The sequence below is a fragment of the Nilaparvata lugens genome, chromosome 13, assembly GCF_014356525.2.
Source record: "Nilaparvata lugens isolate BPH chromosome 13, ASM1435652v1, whole genome shotgun sequence".
Taxonomy (NCBI): domain Eukaryota; kingdom Metazoa; phylum Arthropoda; class Insecta; order Hemiptera; family Delphacidae; genus Nilaparvata; species Nilaparvata lugens.
The window spans coordinates 1,930,234-1,954,072 of record NC_052516.1 but is presented as its reverse complement, the minus strand read 5'-3'; the positions used below and the strand labels follow the sequence as shown (position 1 = coordinate 1,954,072).

The window sequence follows — 23,839 nt, the reverse complement described above, 5'->3', positions numbered from 1 at the left end:
AGAATATGAGTATGAATGTAAGGAAGTTTTGAACGCCCACAAATAATACCGGCGGTTAAATGATATAGTAAGAATTAAAAAATCTTCAAATTAGCAGCAATAGAAATTTAAAATACCTTCAAATTTACTCTCTATCTCAACCAGCATATTTGACAGCAAGTAGAAGAGAAAATTTATAAAATTCGATGAAAACTTTGGAAAAACAAACTGAAATCGACTCACGCTTCACCGCCCGTCTCGTCCAAGGACTTAGTTTCTAAGTCCGTTTCAGGCATAACCTCCAAAGTCTCCGGTAAGTCATCTAGGGGATTATCATCCATAAACTGGTTCAAAAGCTCCAAGTCCTTTTTATACTTTTCCTCATCAGTCATTGGGGGCTCTTCAGGTTTTGTTTCCTCCCCTTCTGTTTTGGGGACTTCTCCATCAGGGGGTTTCACCTCCTCTACTTTATCCCCCTCTTTTTTCTCCTCTTCTCCCTCCTTCTTATCCCCTCCTACCGTTAAAACATCCCCCACCCCCACGCTTTTTAAGGTTTCGTTCAAATTCTTCAACTGTTCAAACCGGTTCAGATTCAATTGTGCAGTTGGAGGTAATTTGATTTTCTCCATAAATTGATTCCTGAGACCTCCCATCCCGAAGCGATTGAACATTCCTGTGAAACCGGTTTCTTCATTGGGATTGGCTGTTGCAGCATCAGCCTCTCCACCAATGGGAGCAGTGCTTTCTGTGGGTACAGTTGTTGCTACTAGATTTTGTGCATCAGTACTCCCTGGATCATTACTAGCCAATGATGGATCAGTAGTAGCTACAGCATTATCAGTGCCAGCTGGGTTTTCAACTCCAGGTTCTCCAGGCTTCTCTGTATCTAGTTTTCCACTCTCTGGTACACTATTCCCTGTATCAGTAAGCTCACTTTTTGTATCCCCACCTAAACTCTTAGAAACTTCCTTCCCATCTACCACAGTACTCTTAGGATCTACTACCAACCCTCCTTGATTTTTCCCTGATACATCAACTTTGGGTTCCACTCCTTGACCTTGAGAATGAATCCCCTGATTTGTAGGTACTGCTCCTTGACTTTGCGAATAACCTCCACGATCTGAAGATACTGATACTTCCCCAGGGTATGTAGTGGGTTTTAAGCCTTCCATACCCTCTGGAGGTCTTCTATGATAGTATGGGTCTGGGATGTCTTCTTGATGAACGTTTTCAAATCTGACCATTTGTCTAGACCTTGTACTTTGTCCCCTGGGAATTCTTGGATCTACATATGAGTCTTGTCGATCTGGATATCTTGGATCTTGTCTGTCCTGGTATATTGGAACTTGTTTGTCTGGATATCTTGGATTCTGCCTGTCTAGATATCTAGGATCTTGTTTCTCTAGATATCCTGGATCTTGTCTTTCTGGATATCTTGAATCTTGTCTTTCTAAATATCTCGGATCTTGTTGTTCTGAATATCTTGGATCTTGTCTGTCTGAATATCTTGAATCTTGTTTTTCTGAATATCTAGGATCCTGTCTTTCTAAATATTTTGGATCTCGTCTCTCTAAATATCTAGGATCTTTTTCCTCAAGATATCTTGGATCTTGTCTGTCTGGATATCTTGGATCTCGATCTTCTGAAAATCCTTGATACTCTCTGTCTGAATATCTTTTATTCTGTTTTTCTGAATACCTAGGATCTTGCCTCTCTGAATATCTTGGATCTTGCTTTTCCAAATATCTTGGATCTTGATTTTCTGGATATCTTTGATCTTGCCTGTTTGAATATCTTGGGGATTCTTTATCGAATACTCTTGTATCCTGCCTCTCTAAATACCTTGGATCATGTTGTTTCTCCAAATATCTAGAATCGTGTTCTTCCAAATACCCAAGATCTTGTTTTTCCAAATATCTTGGAACTTGACTTCCTGGATATCTTGAAACTTGTTTATTTGGGAATCTCGGATCCTGTTCAACTGGAAATCTTGAATTTTCAACATCTGAATATCTTGGGTCAACATATTTGTATCGATTTTCCTGATCCACATGTCTAGAATCCGCAGACATATGAGGTGTTTGTTCTTTTGCATCTCTTGGTTTCTCATATTCATACATTTGATCTCCATATGCAAATGACTTGCCCTTCTCTAAAGGTCCTCTATCACCATTCTTGTATGAACTTCCTCTCCTTGTTTCTCCAGAATCTCCATATGTATAAGACTCTCCTCTCTCTAAATGTCCTCTATTACCATTTCTATATGAACTTCCTCTTGCATCATTGGATCCATGTCCGATGTCACCTTCTAATTCCCTTGCATCTCTATATCGATAAGATCTAAAATCTCCATATTCATTACCATTTCCTTGCTTCTCCAGTCTTTTATCTCCATATCTTTGTCTCTCTTGTTCATCGCCCCATCCCCCTCCTCTCAATCTCAATTCTTCCTCTGCTTCTCCTCCTTCTTTCTGCTCCTCATCTGTGGGATTTGTTGTATGACTTCCTAAAGCTGGATTTGGTTGAGTATTTTGAGATATATTTCCATCACATTTTACTCTACTATGTTCATTACATTCCTCACACCCATTGACCGGCTCTCTCTGGTTCCCAGTCTTTCTAGAATCTCCCCTCATATTTCCATCGTGATTATTTGAAGTCTCTGGGTTACTGATACCTCCACGATTTCTAGGATCCCTATCATCTCTTATATTTGAGTTACTTGTCTGCAATTGATTATTTCCCACGTTATCCCTATTTTGATGAATTGCTACACTCCCATACTGATTTACCCCCGTATTTTTGAACACAATCCCACTTCCGCTTTTTATAATCGTACCCTCTGAACTATTCTCATTACTCCTTTCTCTGATCACATTTTTATTCTGTCTTTCAATCTCCAACTTACTTTGAATTAATGTTTCATTATGTCTCGGTTCTTCATTATTTCTTTTCACAACCATACTCTGTTCCTTTACACCCATATTCCCTCTCTTGTCATAATTTTCATCTTCAAATTTCACAACTTTCGCCCGTTGCAATCTATCACAATCATAACCATTATCTTGTTCATGTTCCTTCATTCCTTCTTGTCTTGAAGCTTTTGAATGATAATTACTTCTCCCACCAACTTCATCAGCTCTTCCTTGATCTAATTGTAAATTACTGTTACTTTTTACACGAGCTTCATCAGTTTTTCTTTGATCCAAGTTTTGACTGTCATCAAATTTCACCGTTTTAACTGTGGTTAACTTTCTACAATCTGGACAGTCGTCAAAACCTTGATCAATGAATCCTTTCTCTCCAGCATTTTGGGGATGTATATTATCTCTATGATAAGTTTCTTCAGGTATTTTTCCATCCTCAATTCTATTTTCAACAATATTTCTTGGATCTTTTTCTGTTCCACATCCTCTTTCATCCTCAGAACGATTAGAATTTTTTTCTACATTTTGGGTACAACAATCTTCATAACATCCCATACTTTCGGGATTTGAATTCCTGTCTCTAGAACTCTTATCTCTCTCATTTTCAACATAGTTTTGATCTTGACTTATTTCTCCTCCAGGGTGATTTGGATCCCGCATACTTCGTTCTCCGGGTTCTTTGTATTGATTATCACCATTCTTGAATTGTATGCCACTTGAATCTCTATATTGATTATCACCATTTTTGAATTGAATATCACCTGCAACTCTGAATCGATTATCAGCATTTTTGAATTTTATACCACTTGAATCTTTATATCGGTTGTCACCATCTTTGAATTGTATCCCATTTGAACCGTTGTTTTTCTCATAATCATTGAAAGTTTTCTCATTCAAATCTCTATATAGATTATTACCATCTTTGAATTGTATTCCACTTGCACCGATGGTTTTCCCATAAACATCTACATTTTGCCTATGTAATATATCATCTACTGGTTCCAACCCGTTATATTGTTGTGAGGGAATATCTTGTTGTACATGTTCAGAAGGAAAAGATCCTGTCACCTGAATCTTGGGATAAGGGTTCCCAACATTATAATATTTTTCCTGCTGAATTTGAGTTTCAAGGTTCTCAATTTCATGTACAAGACCTTCATGATAGGGTTCTCCAACTTCATAGAGATCTTGTTGTGAATTTTCAGGTCCAATTCTATATGCTTGACTCTCAGGATAATAATTTTCATCAACATAATACTCTTCCCCTATGTTTTCAGGTCCAATTATCTCCACTCTCCGATCAGATTGATGCCTCCCATCATTGTAATATTCTCGATTTCCAATTTCAGATCCAATTATTGGCAGCTGACGCTTAGATTGAGATCTTCCATCATCATAATACACTCCACTTACATTTTCAGGTCCTGGTACCTGAGGCTCAAAATGAGGCCCCCTCTGTTCCAAAGTTTGAGGTCGTTGTTGTAGTTCTAACTGTTGTATAGAACCCGGGTTCTCCACATCTTCTATAGCTTCTATGGCTTGGTTGACAAGTTCTATCTCAAATTTTGTCAATTCGTCCAAGCTCTCAGGATCTGTCATCTTTGAATTAACTTCAATTTTTGTGATAAGGTCAAATCTGGCAGCTCACGCCTGTTACAATCAAGTTCATCCAGTTTTGACCCTGAATTTGTTCCTCGCAGATTTATAACAGTGTTCAAATCTGGTAATCTTCTCTTTTTATTATCTACTTGACTCATATCTGAACCTAAATCAGTTCCTGTCACATTTTTAATGGTTCCCAAATCAGGCAAATTTCTTTGGTTTCCATCCAGTTGAGACATTTTCGCACCTGTGTCACTCACACCCCTACTCATTATATTGTTCAAATCTGGCAATTTCATTGAAGTATCATAGTTTTGAACCATTTTGGATCCCAAATCCTCGTCCACAAGATTCATCACATTCCGCAAATCGGGTAATTTTCTACTTCCACTCCCCTCAAGATGATTTATCCTGTATTCCAAATCGGTCCCTCTAATATTTCTCAAATTCTCTAAATTTGGCAACTTCCTTTGATAAACCCTACCATCAAATTGAGTCATTCTAGAGTCTAAATTTGCTCTTTCAATACCACTTACACTCCTTGATCTCATCAACATATTATTCCGATTATCATTATATTGAGAAGCAGAGTGTCCCAAACTATTATCTCTCATATTCTGAACGTTCCTCGTCCTCTCCAACAAATCTTGATTATCGTAATATTGAGCAACATTTACTCCTATAAGATCTTGCTCAATATCTCCAACATTCCGTGAGTTAATCAATGTATTATCCTGATTATCATAATATTGAGTAACGTTGGGCCCTGTACAATTGTCTCGAATATTCGCAACATTCCTTGACCCCATCAATATATCTTGATTTTCATCATATTGATTAATATTCGGTCCTATGAATCCCCCTTGATTATTCTCATGATTTTTCAAAATATCTTGTCTACCATGAAACTGCATAACATTGAGTCCTATGAGGTCCTGTTCAATACTATAAGCATTGCTATTTCCAGCTCCCATGAACATGTTATCTTGGGTATCATATTGATATCGATTAACGTCATATACCAAGGAACCCTTTTGAAAATATATTGAATTCATGGATTTTCCTCGGATATTCCCACCTCCCATCAACATATTATACTGATATTGATTAACGCCGGTTCCTGTGGAATTCTCTTGAAAATGTATCGAATCCATGGGTTTACCCTGAATATTTCCACCTCCCATCAACATATTATTTTGATATTGATTAACGTCGGTCCCAGTAGAATTATTCTCTTGAAAATGTATCGAATCCATGGGTTTATCCTGAATATTTCCACCTCCCATCAACATATTATATTGAAACTGATTAACGTCGGACCCAGTAAAATCCCCTTGAACATTTATCGAGTCCATAGATTTCGCTTGATAACTACCAAGATTGAAGACTTTGGAGTCCAGTTTAGTGCCTTGAATGCTCCCCGAATCAATTTTCTGAGCGAGATTACTTTTGAGATTGATGAAGGTCTCATCGAGTGATGAGAAAATTCGAGGTTTTAGCAGCGATCGGACACTCAGTGCAGGTATGCGCCTGACAAAATGAATAAGTGATGAAATGAAGTGCTAGCAATGAAAATTAAACAATGAGAATGATGAATGTGGAGTGATAAGTTAATAGTGAATGTGTGTGTTTGTTCAATTTAGTGAACTAGATTTATTAGGAGAAATACTGGCTTAGTACCTTCTTTTTCTCCCCAATATCATGATGTTTTCAATCTGATAAGTTTTTACAACAATGAACAGTGTCAGTTTTTTTGCTGCAAAAAACTATTGAATAGGGTGGTGTCTGTGAATGAGTCACCTATGCATTCCAAAACTTTCCCCCATCACTCCACTGAGTTGCAGTATCAAAAGAGCAATGGTTCAGTCTTTAGGTGCCATTTAGTCGCGACAGTGCATAAGTCGCCGTGTGCATAAGATAGGGAAAGACTGTATACGGGGACTGTAAACGAACCAATAACATAGAATTGATGGCTTTGCTTGATGTACCTTATTGGGCTATGAAATGGTAATCATCCAAATGTTCATAGGCGTAAAATAATCCAAGAAGATGGAAAAAAGTAATCATACAATTAATTGATATGTTTTGACAACAGAGTACATAACACTTGGAAAATTGGATGTTGTACAAAATACAACACGCGACTGCTCGTGTGATTGAGTAGGGCGCGACTACCGGAAGGTTAATATGAATATGAATTAGATGATAATGAATGTCTCGAGAGTCTTTCATATGACTAACGCTCAACTCACACTACCTCGACTCAAATCGTAGGACTCCAGTCGAGGATACTCCAGTCTCTCGACCTTACAACTTACTTGCTCATTGTCACTACTTCAGTTCCATGCTACTCCATTTCTAACCTCACATTATTAGAAATATGAGATCCAAATCCGTCACTTCTGCGCATTTAACAAGTTAGTTTTATAATAATTATTATGAATATATTGTCTCATCTAATTCCTAATATTGTATTTTCCAAAATGATAGAACATCAGTTTCATAGGACATAACCTCATTTTCATAAAAATTGCACGGTACTACGCAACTCAATTCGAGGTTCGACCAGCTTGTCGAGTCGACGCTCGAATCAGTCTCACAGTCGTGAGGTCGAGGAGACTAGAATCGACTGGTCTGAATGTCACCATTTGAAAACACGTCGAGAAGAGACTCTACGTGACTCAGGTCGAGAAGAGACTTGACTCTAGTTGAGAGCATGTGTTTTCAAATGGTGACACTCAGACCAGTCAACTCTAGTCTCCGCGACGTCACCATTTGAAAACACATGCTCTCAACTAGATTCGAGTCTCTTCTCGACCTGAGTCACGTAAGTGTGAGTTGAGCCTTAGAGTTAGAGAACAATGAATTATGCGTTTGTAAGATATGATGAACTTCATTAATGTGTTAGTGGTGTGATAGTCTGTACTGAGTTAAAATAAGTTTGAAGAGCTCTCAATGAAAACTTAACTTCAATTCAAACTTCAATTATTCAAATTTATTTATTTATTCAAGTAAGTTACAATCAGTTACAATTATGGACTGAATATTTATTTCAGTAAATCAGGACTTTGCTGGAATATTCAACAAGAATGGGATGTGTGACTTTCAATGTGGTTGAAATCGTGGATGGTTGTAGATAACGCTCCAAGTGCCGGTTTCACAAAAGCCGGTTAAGTTTTAATCGTGATTAATTCCACGAGAGCCAATCAGAGTAGCCGTCTTATCAAAAAGGCCTTCTCTGATTGGTTGTCGTGAAATTAATCACTGCTAAAATTCAACCGGCTTTTGTGCAACCGGGCCTAATTGATTATGAGTTAGTTCTTTGAGACTCTAAATTCAGTTATGAGAAAATTGAAAATAAATTCATAATTGATAGTGTGTAAGTATTAGGTGACTAAAGGCTGTGAAAATGAAATATATTAAATAATGCTAGCTTATGTGATCACTGCTTCTTCTTTGTAAAACTATGATCAATCCTTCAATTTGTACTTTCTTATAATGTTGAGTATGAATATTGTTTAAAAAACAATGATCAGATAACTTCAACACTGCAATACTATCTGTGGATTGTTTCTAAATTATTGGACTGTTCATCCCAAATACTGAAATTTGAAAGTGATGTTGTAATAATGGTTTGTGAATCCTATTTATATTGATGACATTTGAATAATGGGGTACATTGGACATAGCCTACATAACCAATAATTTATTGAGGGAGTTACCACGTGATACATGTGAGTTTAGTCTCTTCAATTCCCATTCTATAATTACAATAGAATCCTGTAATCAAGTTTGGATGGATACCTTGATAAATGAGGAACATTGAGGGGATTTTTAGCATTTTTTGAATGAATTTGATAGAAATCTACTCACCTAAATCCTCGGCTACTCCCCCTCGGCCTCTCACTCTGTGTAGACAGCGCACTACTTGTAATACTGGCCACACTTTCTAAATCGCTATCACCTGAAAATTCCAATAAAATTAATAATTTCCCTCTAAAAATATGACATTCACAACAGTATTCACTCAAGCTGATAATTCATTTAGGATCGATTTATCCAGAAAAATTATTCTATGATAATTCAGAGCTTCATAGGTGACGACAGTTGTTTGGTAACTGATTCAGTCTACTCTCACGTCTCTCCTGATTGGACAACAGTTTGAAATGTAACTCTGAATTCTGCCATTAGACGGCAGCACATGTTGGCTCATATCTCTAACTCCGCCTTCTCTCTGCTCTGATTGGTCGTCAGCTTGTGAAGATAACCAACTTTGAATTCTGCCAGTAGATAGCAGCATTGGCTGGGTGGTGTGTTAAAAAAGATTCAATTTTCATGATATCTATTATTATAGATTATTGTAATAATTGTATTGATAAATCAATGATCGATTGATAAAACATCTAAAGTTTTGGAGTGAAAATTATTTTCAGTTTATGTAAGTTTTGAGCGAATAATTTGACTCCTATTTACAAAAGTGGGAACACGACCATGCTTTTATTTGCATAATCATGTTCACCAGAATTGTCGATGCAAAGGGGACCAATCCAAGAAGGATATTATTCCCTCAGAATTTTCTAGAGAATCAGCCTATGACAATTCAATTCCATTTATTTCCATTTTGCAATATATACAGAGTTTTTTTTTTCACTTTTTGTGTAGTTGAGAAGTTGATATTGTGGTAATTATTCATATTGAATGAAAAAGACTAAGAAATTGTCAAAAAACCACTGATTTATTGATAATTAGAAAGACCGGTTTCGGTTATTACACCATTGTCAATCTCTATAAACAGTTTATCAGAGATTGACAATGGTGTAATAACCGAAACCGGTCTTTCTAATTATCAATAAATCAGTGGTTTTTTTGACAATTTCTTAGTCTTTTTCATTCAATATATACAGAGCATGAAATTATCATAGTTAATGAAATAATTACCATATTACTAAAAAATCACAATCCTACCCTGAAGAACATTACAAAAAATCATTTCATATGAAAAATAATCCCGAAAGTTACAAAAAACTGTTTGGGCAGAAAAAACTACTTAAAATGAAAAAGAAGTGTTACAGTTAACACAAAGCAAATTGAAAAAGAGAAAAAAACTAAAAAGACAAGGAAAAAGGAAAGAGAACTTCAGTATCAGTTTAAAATTATAAAAATACTAACAATATTACACTTTACACAAGAGAAGGATCTTTCTGCTATGGCTGTGTGTTCAGTGATTTCAGTACCATTCCAGATATGGTTATCCAGTTTCAAAAACCAGGACATGAATTTAGTATTAAATATTCTCTGTAAATCTTGTACGCTTATCTGTAATAAAGTGTTGTCATACTAGGATTCGAGAGACGGAGGTTTGAGTTCATCCTGTTTTCGTCCTCACACAACCATTATCATCTTCAGCATCATATATTTGTGCCACTATTTATTCAATGTTGCTAGGATCCAACCTATCTATTCAATCCTCTGTACTACAATGAGAGAAACAAAAGTAATAAAATCAACTTTGGAAAATGATGTGATTTTTTACCTCCACCCCTATCACCTCTATGTTGCTAGGATCCAACCTATCTATTCAATCCTCTGTACTACAATGAGAGAAACAAAAGTAATAAAATCAACTTTGGAAAATGATGTGATTTTTTACCTCCACCCCTATCACCTCTTTCCCGACCCCCTCTCTCGGACAGCTCCCTATCACTGGTGAGCACATCTCTGTCGGGGGAATAAGCACCACTTCCACCCCTCCTCCTACCCGAACCACGGTGTGACGTCATCATGCCGCCATGTTGGTGCAGGTAGTCACTAGTCACGTGGGACGAGGGGAGATCACTGTCGCTCAGACCTGTGTAGTGGTGACGGTTCCAACCTGAAAAGAATCGAGGGAAAGTTAGTAAATTGTATAGAAAAAGACTGAAAATTGATAAAATCTATCAACTCGAATTCAATTAAATGATGTGTAGTGATGACTGTTCCAACCTGCGAACATCTAAATCAATCAATCATTCAATCAATCATCAATAATCCTTTATTGTCATGAAACACAAAGTGTTGTAACAAACGTCAAAATACAACAAAATTAAGAACAGTCAAAATATTTTAAAAATAATAATGATATAGTCAAAATAACATTCTTGTAAAAAAATTCATAAAGGAATGTTAATGAGTGAGGAACATTTAAAGGGAAGAGAAGAGATGGAATATTATTGAAGGCGTTTGATAGAATCTGGAAGTTTGAGAAAATTGAATGTGGGAAAGAGTAGAGAATGGAAATTGTGAGAAACACAATACAAATTTTACAGAAAATGAATGTTAATTGGATGAAATATTTATCAGAAGTTGACAAGTTTATGTTGAATATTTATTGGCTGAGAAAATCGATAAAAGTGATCAAGTTGAATAAGAAATGAGTAGAAAATAGACGCCATTGAATATAGAATCGATTGAATTGAACGGAAAATGGATTGAACTAAGATGATGCGATTGATTGAAATGAATGTGATTGGACAACTAATTAATTCAATTGAATGAAAATTGATAAAGTTTGAATCGATTGGGAGATAGTCTTGAATACAATGGAAACCTCAGTTTAGATGAGTAATTATTGAGAAATTTGCAAATGGACTAGTAGTTATGCGAACAGTAGACTTCGCTCATGAATAGCCTACAACTTTCAAAATAATGAGAAGGGCCATTAAGAAAGTACAGTATATTGTGAAGATTTATCCATGCCATCTATTATTTTCTCCATTGAAAGTGCTAAAGACATTGTTTCCAGGGACACCGGACTTATAAATGTCTCTCAAGGAGGTACCTTCATATCGTCCACATATTCACAATATTACAAATTTTCTAACAATCAATTATAAGAAATCGGTCAACTGACAGAAGAATGGAATATGCAGTAGGCAATTCAGACTATGAATTCGTCGATAGTGAGACGGTATAATGATTCTAAATAACATGGGTTTGTTGGTGACAATGACAGGAGGTTGCTAATAATGTTTTTCATGAAAAGTGGATTCAATGTTATGTCTATGCAGAATGTTTATGCTCACAATTCGGTTTCCGATCTCATACTAAAACGAAAACAAGAGCTAGGAACTAAGCTGTGATGTCTCTGGCCGGTTCGGTAGGTCTAGAAACTATTCATCTATGAAACAGGGAAATATCGTGTTGAAAAGGGAAGAAGAAATGGGTGCTATCAAGTGAGAAGTTTTCTTCAATTAATAAATACAGTGTGATTTGGAGCGGCTCAGACGTTTCAAGGTTCACCGCTGACAAATCTTGTCCTCTATCGATAGCATTCCAACGATACCATTCATTCAATACAGCACATTTTAGAGCGGCACAATTTATATTAAAACCGGAGGTCTTATCAAAAATCGTTACACATACGTTTATGCGCCTTGTTTCAAAGAACTCGTATACCAAATTTCATCCAAATTGGACAATAAATGCAACTGTAACTGCGGTACAAACAAACAGACAAAAGCCGATCGAGTCGAAACTAAGACCTCAGCTTCGCTTCAGTCAAACTAGAATAAACTATATTATTATAAAATGGAATAAACTAATAGCATATAAACTAAAATAGTATAAACTGAGACTACTTACTGCTGATTCCTGATCCAGGCCTATGAGTTTGTTGTACTTGGCGCATGCGTTGTTTCATAACATGCGCTCTCTCTTCCATATCCTGCAAACAATTTGTTCAATTAATAATCGATGTGTATGGAAAAATAACCTTATTCACAACAAAATAATGAATTGGATTGTATTTTCCAATTATCAATTGTTCCAAAAGATCGAAGTAATAGGGGCCAATACGAAGCATTTTTTCATGCGTTTTCAGAGTCGACAGAGCAGGAAGCTCTCTGATTTGCTGATTATCAGCTGATTCCCGAGCGTCAAATCAATCAGCCAATCGGAGAGCTTCTTGCACTGCCGAATAGCCTAAAACTGCCATAAAAAATGCTTTGATTGGCTTGGCATTTACTTGATCACAGTACGGGAGACAATTCTTTGGTCTTGTTCGAATTGGTCTTTGTTCTTTCCCATTTACTACTCGTGATTAGAGGTTGAGTTAAGACAGATTCTTCCCAATCGAACTGAATGACTTTACTTATAACAATAGTGTAGAACTTCAACCACAGCTGTTAAGCTACTGAAGTTCTTTTCTTTTTTTTCCATCATGATACTGTTTCTTTATAATGATTGCATTGTAAAAATATTTGTAAAATATGTCAGTGTTGTGAATAAATTTCAATTTCACTTCCCATTCGTATATCAAGAAATGCTGAAAATACCCAAAACTTGACGAACCAAGAACTTGATGAGCTGAGAACTTGACAAACTTGGACTCTCCCCTGTATTTCTATAGCTATTACATTTTGAACATTTACATTGTAAGGCGAATAGATTTATTTGAGAGTAATATTACCTGTGTCACTCGCTCCCTCAACGAAGGCGGTATGATGTGCGATATATTGCCGCCCCCGCTGGACGCAGATGGCATATGGGGCGGTATTTGGGGCAGTTGACGGTGCTTCTTGGGTGACGTGATTGGTGTAGCCGTGGCTGACCTGGACACCGGAAACCGTGGCACATATGCGTGGTGTTGCGAGCCGAAGTCTGGGCCTCCTGGTGATTGGTATACTCTGAAATTCAAATTTTAATTGAATTAATAACATAATTCAAACATGACATTGATTAATGAATCAACATCTAACATGTACAAGACAGTTTCTTTCTATTTTGAATCACAAAGCTGTTGAATTAAATCACATTCAAAGAAGTGGATTATTATCCAAATTTCAACATATTGATTCATCTGGCATGAGCGAACGAGCATCAGTATATGGATCAAGTACAATCACGTCACTACCTCCGTAAACAAAGCCATAGTGCATGACAGGTGTTTGATGGTGACGTCAGCACAGGTAGGGCTCCTACACCAATAAAAACACTAGCTTATATAGATCAGCTGAAATCAAAAAAAATTTATTGGTGTAGGAGCCCTACCTGTGCTGACGTCACCAGAATACACTATAGCTTTGTTTACGGAGGTAGTGATCACGTTCCATGATAGAGTCCTCGAATATTTATTCATATATAATATGTTCTGATCATAATAGATAAAGAGTTATTATAAGTGTTTCGTCATCGAAAACAACATCTATGAAGAAGATCTCCCAACCGGAAGATGAATAATAGATAATAAATTATATTTCCATCATTGAAAGATCACGTACTAAATGTGAGTAGCTTTCAACTTGAAATTCATAAGAAATTCCTCCTTGCTGAAATTTGCTAAAAGATAAAGTTCAATACAATCGAAATGAATCAAATCTGGAGTAAATGATGGAATAGATTAGCTTTCCATTACTCAAGTACGTTGCATTATTGTGTCATACTGTACTGAGTATGAAAATATAAATGTTTTGGTACAATTCCCTTTTCCTGATTGGTTGATTAATCGAAATGGTTCTAATGAAGAATTCGGCCAATAGGTTGCAGCACATAAATGTTTTTTATTATTTATAGATGTACTGCATTTGTAATGATTTTGCGAATAAACTCAATTCGAATGAATGAATGATAAGCACGTCCTGAATGACAAATGTTGACCCCGCCTACTCTGTCCTAACAGTTCGCCCACTCGCTCCTGATTGGTCGACAGGTTGAAATGCATTCAACTCTGAATTCTGCCAATAGATGACAGTACTAGCTGGATAATGAATTCACCGAAATCACACTCTTATGATTGGGCATGTAATATAACTCGGGATTACACCTGTAGATGGTGGCAGATGTTGAGTAATATTATCAGCCTAGTCTGCCTGGTCCTTTAATGCAGCAGTGATGAATAGTATTGAATAAAAATACTAAGAAACTGTCAAAAACCACAGATATATTGATAAATTAATAAATATTTATGACATCAATAAATCCGTGATTTTTGACAATTTCTTAGTATTATTTCATTCAATATGAATAATTACCACGATATAAACTTCTCAACTACACAAAAGTAAATAATATTGATAGGTATACTACTTTTGTGGATGATGAATTGTGTATATGTGATTGTGTATATTGATTTTTTTTATGTGACCTGGCTTATGATTGTACTTATGAACTCTGGCTCAAATAAAGATCATTGAAGAAAATTTAACTCATTGTGTCAGTATCCTATTGTGTGAAGCATGCTTACTCCTCTCCTCTACTCTGTCCATGCTAGAAACTGTGCAAGGAGAAGTCGATTTCCCTCTTCATGTTAAAAGTGATATCTCTTATTGACCGAGCGAAGTGAGGTCTAAGATTCAAGTCGACGGTTTGGCATTTCTCTTAATGTTTAAATGTTTGAATGTTCAAATGTTCATATGTTGCGCATTTACGGTGAAACGCGGTAATAGATTTTCATGAAATTTGACAGGTAGGCCTATTTTCCTTTTTTAATTGCGCGTCGAAGTATATACAAGGTTTTTGGAAATTTTTCATTTCAAGGGTGATATAAAAGGAGAAAGGAGCCTCCTTCATAGAGTAAAAATCAGACTATAGAATTATTCATCATAAATCAGCTGACAAGTGATTACACTGATGTGTGGAGAAGCCAGTCTATTGCTGTATTTTCATAGGGTCTATTGTTTCACAAAGACTTTGAAGAGATATAGACCCACAATGCCTATGCCTTACCAATGATAGCTTTTACTGGAAATTGAAGGCCGCCATTGGGGTATTTTAGCACGAGATATAATATCTATATATTCGTAATACTATAGATTACAAAGGCATTGGTATGTAATAATCTTATTAGTTGCCCCTTCAATGGCGGATTTCAATTCCAAGTACGACACTAGCGCTGCATGAGAGTCTATGCATCTTCAAGGTCTTTGTTGTTTCATTCAGGTACTTGTGGATGAGAATACTGCGTGAGGTCTACTGTTCACAGAACTACTAGTACTAATCGGACAACATTGAGCTTCAAGAAAAACAATAAATAATTTTGTAAATTTTACCGTTTATAATCAGGCGGTGAGAGACTCCGATGAGGCGGACTCTTCGACCTCGACCTAGTGCCGCAGTCTAGGGGAGGTGCAGCCGAATGGGACCTCGGCTGGGGACCCTGATGACCCCCATAATGCGGGTTATGGTGGGGGTTATGCCGGGGGTTGCCCCCCTGGTCGTAGCCCCCTTTGGTACCGATTCCGGGTACAGTGTCGTAGTTGCCCCCTTTGGGTCCGATGCCTGTCAAGGGAGGCACCATCCCTACCCCCTTGCGGCCCCCTGGTGATGACGTCATCATGTCGCGACGCGATCGGCGTTGCTTGTCACCGCCCCCTGTCATTTCGATGTCGGGCGGTGGACTGAAAAGAGAGAGAGAGTGAGGAATATTAGAATTTTAAAAAGTATATTTGGCTATAGTGAGGTCCACGTTATGATGGCAGTGGAGAAAGATAGAAGAACAACGTCTTGAACAACGAACAACTCTGTCTTGTCAATAGACGGTAGCTGATACAACTTTATTGATATAATATCAACTGTTCATTCTATATTTTGTTCTTAACTGATTCAAACAATAAAATTGATTTGAAAAAAACAAATATAGGAGTGAAGAGATAGTAGAAAATTCATAATAATAGTGTTTTGAATTGTAAATTAAGTGTGTAATTGAAGAATGTTAAGTGACACATAACCTAGCTACATTTGGACTGTTGTATGAATTAGAATTGGAACCGTTTTGGGCTTATAAGCCTGTGGTACTTTTCTGTGAGTTGTGTAATTCTGAATGATTGAATAAATAAATAGATGAATAATCTACACCATAACAAACTGGCCATTTACTGATGAAAGTAGAATGAAATACAGTACTGTAATGAAGACAAATAGGATATTAGAATACTTTATCGAATACTTTATTACTTTAATACTTTAATAGAATAAATAATACTTTAATACTTTTCAATACTTTATAAGAAAATTTTATCGAATCAAAATAGCGGTGTGCTCGGGAGAGAAATAATATTTTGTTATATTGGAATGGAGAGACTAGATTGAACTACTGCACAATAGAGTCCCTAATCTTTGTCTTGATAACTTGATAACAAGCCCGTACTGATGATGCATTTTTCATTACATTTTTGTAGGATCTGGAGAATATATTTCATCTCATCTTCTTTGAATGTCGTACCGATAGTAAGGTTCAGTGAAGAAAGATAGCAGAGCAACTTAGTATCAACAGATTATGGAAGTTTATTAATACTCCTTGCAAACCATGTACATTTTATTATAGGCTACTCTATTACACACATAATATTATGCGTTTTGAATTCTCTGATTCTCGTTCACTAGAGTGAGGTCCACGTTGTAATGGCAAGAAGAAAGATAGCAGAACAACGTTGCCGATCCTCTGTCTTCTCAATGCCTTCTATAGACAGTAGCTGATACAGGTTTATCAATGTAATAATATTAACTGTTCATTCTCGTTTATAACAATCATTATATTTTATTAAGCAAGAAATTATATTTTTCTATAATTTCATAATAAGGATGAAATATTTTTTTAATCAATTATTAATTCTACATTGTTAAACGATGATCTGGTATTAGAGCAAAGCGAGAAAGATAAAGTGCTATTAGCTTTGTTAAATGATAGACAATGATAGCAATAGCCTACCATTACACTGCCATTATAACGTGTACCTGATTATAGTTGAGCTGCCCACACTATTCTCTATAAAAATATTTTAATATAATTTAAATATTTTTATAAAAATATTAAACTGTATCTCATCAAATTTCGTTAGATCTACAGAATATATAATTTTCCTTATCATTTTTGAATGTCGTTTGAATATAGTTTAAATGTCGTTTGAATGTCGTACCTAGTAGAGCATCCCACACTATTTCCCATGACAATATTAAACTATATCTCATCAAATTTCGTTAGATCTACAGAATATATAATTTTTCTTATCATTTTTGAATGTCGTTTGAATATCGTTTCAATGTCGTTTCAATGCCGTACCTAGTAGAGCAGCCCACACTATTTCCCATGACAATATTAAACTATATCTGATCAAATTTCGTTAGATCTACAGAATATATAATTTTCCTTATCATTTTTGAATGTCGTTTGAGAGTCGTTTGAATGTCGTACCTAGTAGAGCTGCCCACACTGCTGATGCTAGCTCCGTCGGCAACGCGTCGTTCGCGTGTGTCGTCGATGTCTGACGGATCCGAATCGGAGAGCCGAGATGTCGTAGAGGGAGGCGACAGGTGATCGGTAGGAGTCAGGGCTAGGTCGCCATCGTCCATGACACCCTGAAAACAGCACAAAATTATTGGTCAAAAACGGGATTTCAATGAAAAAACCTCATCTTCAATGGAGGAAAATTCAATTTTATCTACTAATGTTTCATCTAGTCGATTCATCATAAAACACTAGGTCCCCATCGGCCATAATACTCAGAAAAATCCCACAAAATTGGTCAAAACACGACTATTGCAATGCAAAAAACTCGTCTTAAATGTGGAAATTTCTATTTTTGAGAATTCCTATAGTCGATTATTTATGGAAAGAGAGCAAACACTTGAATAAAAATTCAAGTTCATTCATTGAAATTCAATTATTTCAGTAAATCAATGTTTTATTCCAATAAACACAATACAATACACATAAAAGAAATCAAAACACAAGAACATCACAATCAAAAATAAATTTCTAATAAGATACACAAATAGGCTTCATGGTGTGGTGTGCTGAAAAGAGAGAAAGGAGAAAAAATACCTAGCCAACTATGGTTTCCCATGTAATAGGCAGGTAGAGGGTATAAAAATAAGGAAAGAAGGGTGAAGAGGAGAAGAAAAAGGGAAGTATTGGAGAAGAAAGTAGGATTGAAGAGAAAAAATATGAGCAAAAATTGTAAGCGAATCGACTTTCAACAAAATGTATCATCTAATAGAATCAGCCTAGCAAACAGTAGTTTGAGCAGAAATCTCGAGATTCATACGTCGATATGGAAGAGAAAGTTACTGTATGTCCAGGTTTTTATTTCTAGTTTAGTTTTTCTACTAATCTTAGAGTCTATGAGGAAGTGGTCCGGAATAATGTTTATTATTTCAGTCCCTATATTGACCAACTGTTTCCTTAAACATTCAATATTGGTGTGATATTCAAATTCAAATTCATTTATTTGCCATAAAATAATACAGATTGATAAAATAAATATTCTAACTTACAAAATGGCACTACCGGCAAAGAAAACTTGTGCGCCGGCAGTGAGTTCGAACAACTAGGTACAGCAAACATGTCAATAGAAAGGAAAAGAGCTTATTCAAACCACTGAAAAAACTAAAATCATGGAAACCAGGTCACATCTCAATACTTACAAACGATAAGACGAAGTAACAAAATCACAAGCAAATGACAAACTTAAAAAGACCAATTCAAGGAAGCCATGACAATTTTTTTTTTCAATTTATAACACAAGAATGAAAACACTACATAATGGATATAGATAATTTAAAATAATCATTTATCCTAATCCAATCCAGTATAAGATTCATCATGGATTTTGTAATTCTATTAATAATGAATTCAGTTGGGACTTTATTTATAAACAAGTAACACTGATATTCAAACTGACGTCTACATACACTTAAGCTGATATGTGACATATTGCAAGTGGGCCTTGAATGGTGATTATCTACAATTGAATTTAAAGTGCGAGGAAAAAAGGATTTATATTTTATCAAGTATTCAATAAATCATGGTTTTAATATATAATTGTCATGGAAAAAGTAAAAAATTATTCAAATGAATATCATCAGGTACAATATGGCAACAATAATAAATTATATTCAATGCAAATCCTCATCAATTATATCTATTAATATTACATGAAAATTAACCAACATTTCTCACATTTGATTGAATTTCAAGAAATAGGAGTAGTTTGGGCAAATTCTTTTTTTTTCTCGAATGATTTTGTATTCGGTTTGGACAGTAATGGATTAAATGATAATAGGATTGAATTATCTTCATTGTTTCAATTGTATTAATAGTATTGTTGTAATATAATTGTATATTAATATTGTCATTCAATTGTATTCATTTCTTGTTGTAGTATTCTAATTCGTATTGTTATTGTTTTTGATGAATAAGAATTTGATTTGAATAGATGTGAATAGATGGTTTGAATGCGAATACTTACATGAGGCGGATAGACAACCTCATGGGGTCCCAGGTGAAACCAGTCAGGTTCATTGTCCAGTAACGCTACGCTCAGTTCCACTAAAACCTGTAAACAAAACAGATGTTATTATTGTATGAGAAACACTAAATTTTATCAACCACAGTTTAATAGATAGAGTCAAATGCTGCTTATCAAGTTATGGAGAGAGTTTTCAATGAAATACTCCTTTCGACTAGCCTGCAAGCGATAAAGAAAAATGTAGATACACTTAAATTAGAACAACACAATAAAATAGAAAGAATTGAATATGATTATCATCAGTACTACCATAGGGAAACAATAGCGTTAGTAGATATCCCATGGTATAGGGCGTTTATGTCGCAACTTTTAATGTTATCTCAAGCCAATTACTGTCGATTTTTACTATTTTGAGCGGGTGAGAGTGTATGAACGGCACAATATGAGAGACTACCAGCGTCATAAAGCTTCACGGGAAAGAACTACGTGGACTATCGGCTTGAGATAACAGTAAAAGTTGCGACATAAACGCCCTATACCATGGGATAACTACTTATGCTATTGTTTCTCTATGGTAATACCCAGTTTCCAATGAGTAGATTGAGAAAACAGTACAATTAAATGGACTAGAACCTTCCAACAAGGTTGATTCTATCAGGGATAACCTTCAGCTGACCAAATGCTTTTGACACAACCGTTATTTTTGAAATTCAGCTAAGGAAAATCTTATATGATTGAATTGATGAAATATCACGGATCAATAAAATAGAATCCACCGAAATGATTTCAGCCTTCAATACTTCTGGAAAGCAAACTATTATTACAATAATGAGATTAAAATTAAAAATGTCATATTCATATTGACCCGAAAACTGTTTGTACCATGAAACTAAGAACTGAATAATAAATACTGAAGAACAGTTAATTGAATGTCATCCGCTATGAAGACTTTCTATAGTATTCAAAATGTTCACCAAAATAACTTGAACTCTCAATCACTACTTCGTTCATCAGTTCATTCAGTACTATAAATATGAATTACATAGGCTACATTATCAAAAATTACGGCAATATTTCACAACGACAATATTTTAGAGATAAGATAAGATAAGATAAGATATTTTTTATTGCCAATAAACATATACAGTGCAGTAATAGGCAAAAGTCACAATACAAACAGTACAATAAAAATAACATAATCATATCACTGGCGGAAATCACAATACAAACAAAAGATTACCAAGTGACAATACAACCAAAAACTGAATCAACCGAATACAATCAAACAATAAAACAAAACACAAAACTAACTAAAACACTCAACACTGTACCACAAGTGTAACATTATCACAATATGCTTATTTTATGAAAAATTCTTATACAAACTCTACTCTGCTAAACATTAATAACAATATCACCTTCAAGAAACTCTTCCACTGTATAGAAGGACTTAGATGTAACCCACTTGCTAACGACCATCCTGAAACGACCAACTGGAAGCGCTCTAATTTCTAGCGATGATTATTGACTGAATTCTCCACTCAAATCTTATTTTCCAACAAGATGGGGTGTCATCGTGACGAAATATCATCAGCCAATGAGAGCTTGATGTGGGCATGGACTTGTACTAAGAAACCGATGAGGGGAAGTGTACTCGCTTGTGATTGGTCGATGTTTTGTAAGAGGCAGTAGCTCTCTCAGCTAACATTGGAATCAGCATTCATCAATAGAATTGGAGAGTTAGTGCGATAGAGAGGAAGAGCTATTAATTAGAGAGGAAGAGCAATATTAATGGGTAATTGACCGAGCGAAGTGAGGTCTAAGATCCAAGTCGACGGTTTGGTATTTCTCTTAATGTTTAAATGTTTAGGTTTATATGTTGCGCATTTACGGCAAAACGCGCTAATAGATTTTCATGAAATTTAACAGGTATGTTCCTTTTTTAATTACGCGTCGACGTACATACAAGGTTTTTGGAAATTTTGTATTCCAAGGATAATATAAAAGGAAAAAGGAGCCTCCTTCATACGCCAATATTAGAATAAAACTCAGACTAAGAATTATTCATCATATAAATCAGCTGACAAGTGATTACACAGAGATGTGTGGAGAAGCCAGTCTATTGCTGTATTTCCATAACGTCTATAGTTTCAATCAGGTACTTGTGGATGAGAATACTGCGCGAGGTCTACTGTTCACAGAACTACTAGGTATAGATCCTTGTTGTCTTTTAGATCCCTTATTCTGAAACTGATTTGTAATTCTGAAATTGATCTCCAACTCTTAACTGATTTCTAATATTATGAAACTGATTTCTAATTCTAGAAATGATTTCTAGTTTTGAAATTGATGTCTAACTCTTATACTGGTTTCTAATGATTTGTTTCTATTCCCTCACCTCTCCTAAGAAGTCATTGGCTCCGAACCGGACATAATCCCAGACGGTGACTTCTACTATTCTAAGTTTGAGATCGGCGCGGCGCACAGACGTGTAGATGAAACTCTGATTCCACTTGGGGTCGTTTGTGTTCGCCAACGTTTTCGTTCGTCGTTTCGATTTTTCGCTGAAAAACATAAAAAAATCAAACGTTATGATAGTTTTAGAGATTGTGAGCAATTCTCTTTTGGGAGTATGATGTTGACATGACCTGTACATCATTATAATAGGAATATTTGATTCGGCTCTGAACCATCAGAAACATAGGGATTAAAACTTATTCTTATAACTTAACTTTATTCTTGGACTTTAACTTAACTTGGACTTTATCCTTCTTGGGATTTTAACTTATTCTTATAACTTAACTTTATTCTTGAACTTTAACTTAACTTGGACTTTATCCTTCTTGGGATTCTAACTTATTCTTATAACTTAACTTATTCTTGGACTTTCAACTCATTTATTGAAGATCTATCATGGAACAAAATTGAGTGAAAACTTTAAACACATTAAACTAATAATTTATTTTTTTATTGCGGATGATGCCCACATGAGGTTTTTGCTTGTGCGTGGGTAATCAAGTGTGCTTTAGTGAATGTAATGAACAAAGGTCCATGTAATCGGCGGGACTCGAACCCACGAACCAGCCGGTGCAAGCAGACTGAAGTTTGTAACGGTCCTTACCACTAAATCAACCCGGCCGGCAACTATTACAACTATTACCCGGCCGGCAATTATGATACATAATTGAGTGAAATAACAGTACGTTTAATTGATGTTAATTCTTCATATAGACGTAGTAGAGTGCTAAAAAAACACAAATTCTACTTGGATTGTTTCATTTCTGGCAACATTACGGAGCTAGAAAGAGATGGCGCAATCTGCTTTGTCGAATGATAGACAAGGTTAGCAACACCAATGTTGATCAAATACTGCCATTATAACGTGGACCTCACTATAGTCTGCAAGTTGTCATTTTAGTATTAAAACTTGATGATATTATGTAATATTTACAGTTGTGTTGTGAGTGATGTTGTGGTACTTTTCCATAATGAGAACACAAGTTTTAATAATTGTCAATTGTCAATTGACAATTTCAATTTGTGTTTTCATCCTATTATATTAAGCGAGCAATTTCCGTATATCTGTTTATATTTTTATATCTGGCTATTTATGTTCAACGGATTTCGAAAACGGCTCTAACGATTATCACGAAATTTGGAACATAGTACGTTTATGGTATAAAAATTCGATTGCACTAGGTCTCATCCCTGGGAAAACTCGCTGAAGGACATGAAAAATATAAAAATTATTCATCCTTGGAAAAACAGATTTTAATTTAGTCGACTGTCGAAACAAAAGATGCGTGTGTGGGAGAGAGACCGAATTATTTTCAGCTGTGTAATCAATCAGCGAGAAATTTTAGCGATTTGATTAAAATAATCTGATTTGTTGACATGACATGATAATCATTCTAAACTAGAGTATATCATAATTTTCAAAGTTATTCATTATTCGACAATTTTAAGTGATTAGTGAGTGTTATTTTGTTATTCAATTTGGTTTGTAAATAATGTATATTAGAGCTTTTTTGTTTTTGAATGTTTGCACTGAACCTTGATTCAAGTAAATGGGACATAACCTACTTTCTGGACTATTTATAGTGTATGAAT

At 35.5% G+C, this 23,839-nt stretch overlaps 1 protein-coding gene across 5 annotated transcripts in view; it reads right to left on the bottom strand.

Annotated features, from left to right (window-relative positions):
- The window catches only part of LOC111046749 (regulating synaptic membrane exocytosis protein 2), a 167,519-nt gene that overhangs the window by 43,219 nt on the left and 100,461 nt on the right, over positions 1-23,839 (bottom strand). For all 5 annotated transcript variants that reach the window (XM_039439563.1, XM_039439560.1, XM_039439562.1 and 2 more), the window contains exons 10-17: positions 22,128-22,293; positions 19,730-19,816; positions 17,674-17,837; positions 15,533-15,880; positions 12,955-13,171; positions 12,129-12,210; positions 10,159-10,380; positions 8,382-8,472 (exon numbers count right to left, since the gene is read on the bottom strand). In XM_039439563.1, the coding sequence (XP_039295497.1) occupies positions 8,382-8,472; positions 10,159-10,380; positions 12,129-12,210; positions 12,955-13,171; positions 15,533-15,880; positions 17,674-17,837; positions 19,730-19,816; positions 22,128-22,293 (1,377 nt within the window). The remainder of the gene's footprint in view (positions 1-8,381; positions 8,473-10,158; positions 10,381-12,128; positions 12,211-12,954; positions 13,172-15,532; positions 15,881-17,673; positions 17,838-19,729; positions 19,817-22,127; positions 22,294-23,839) is intronic.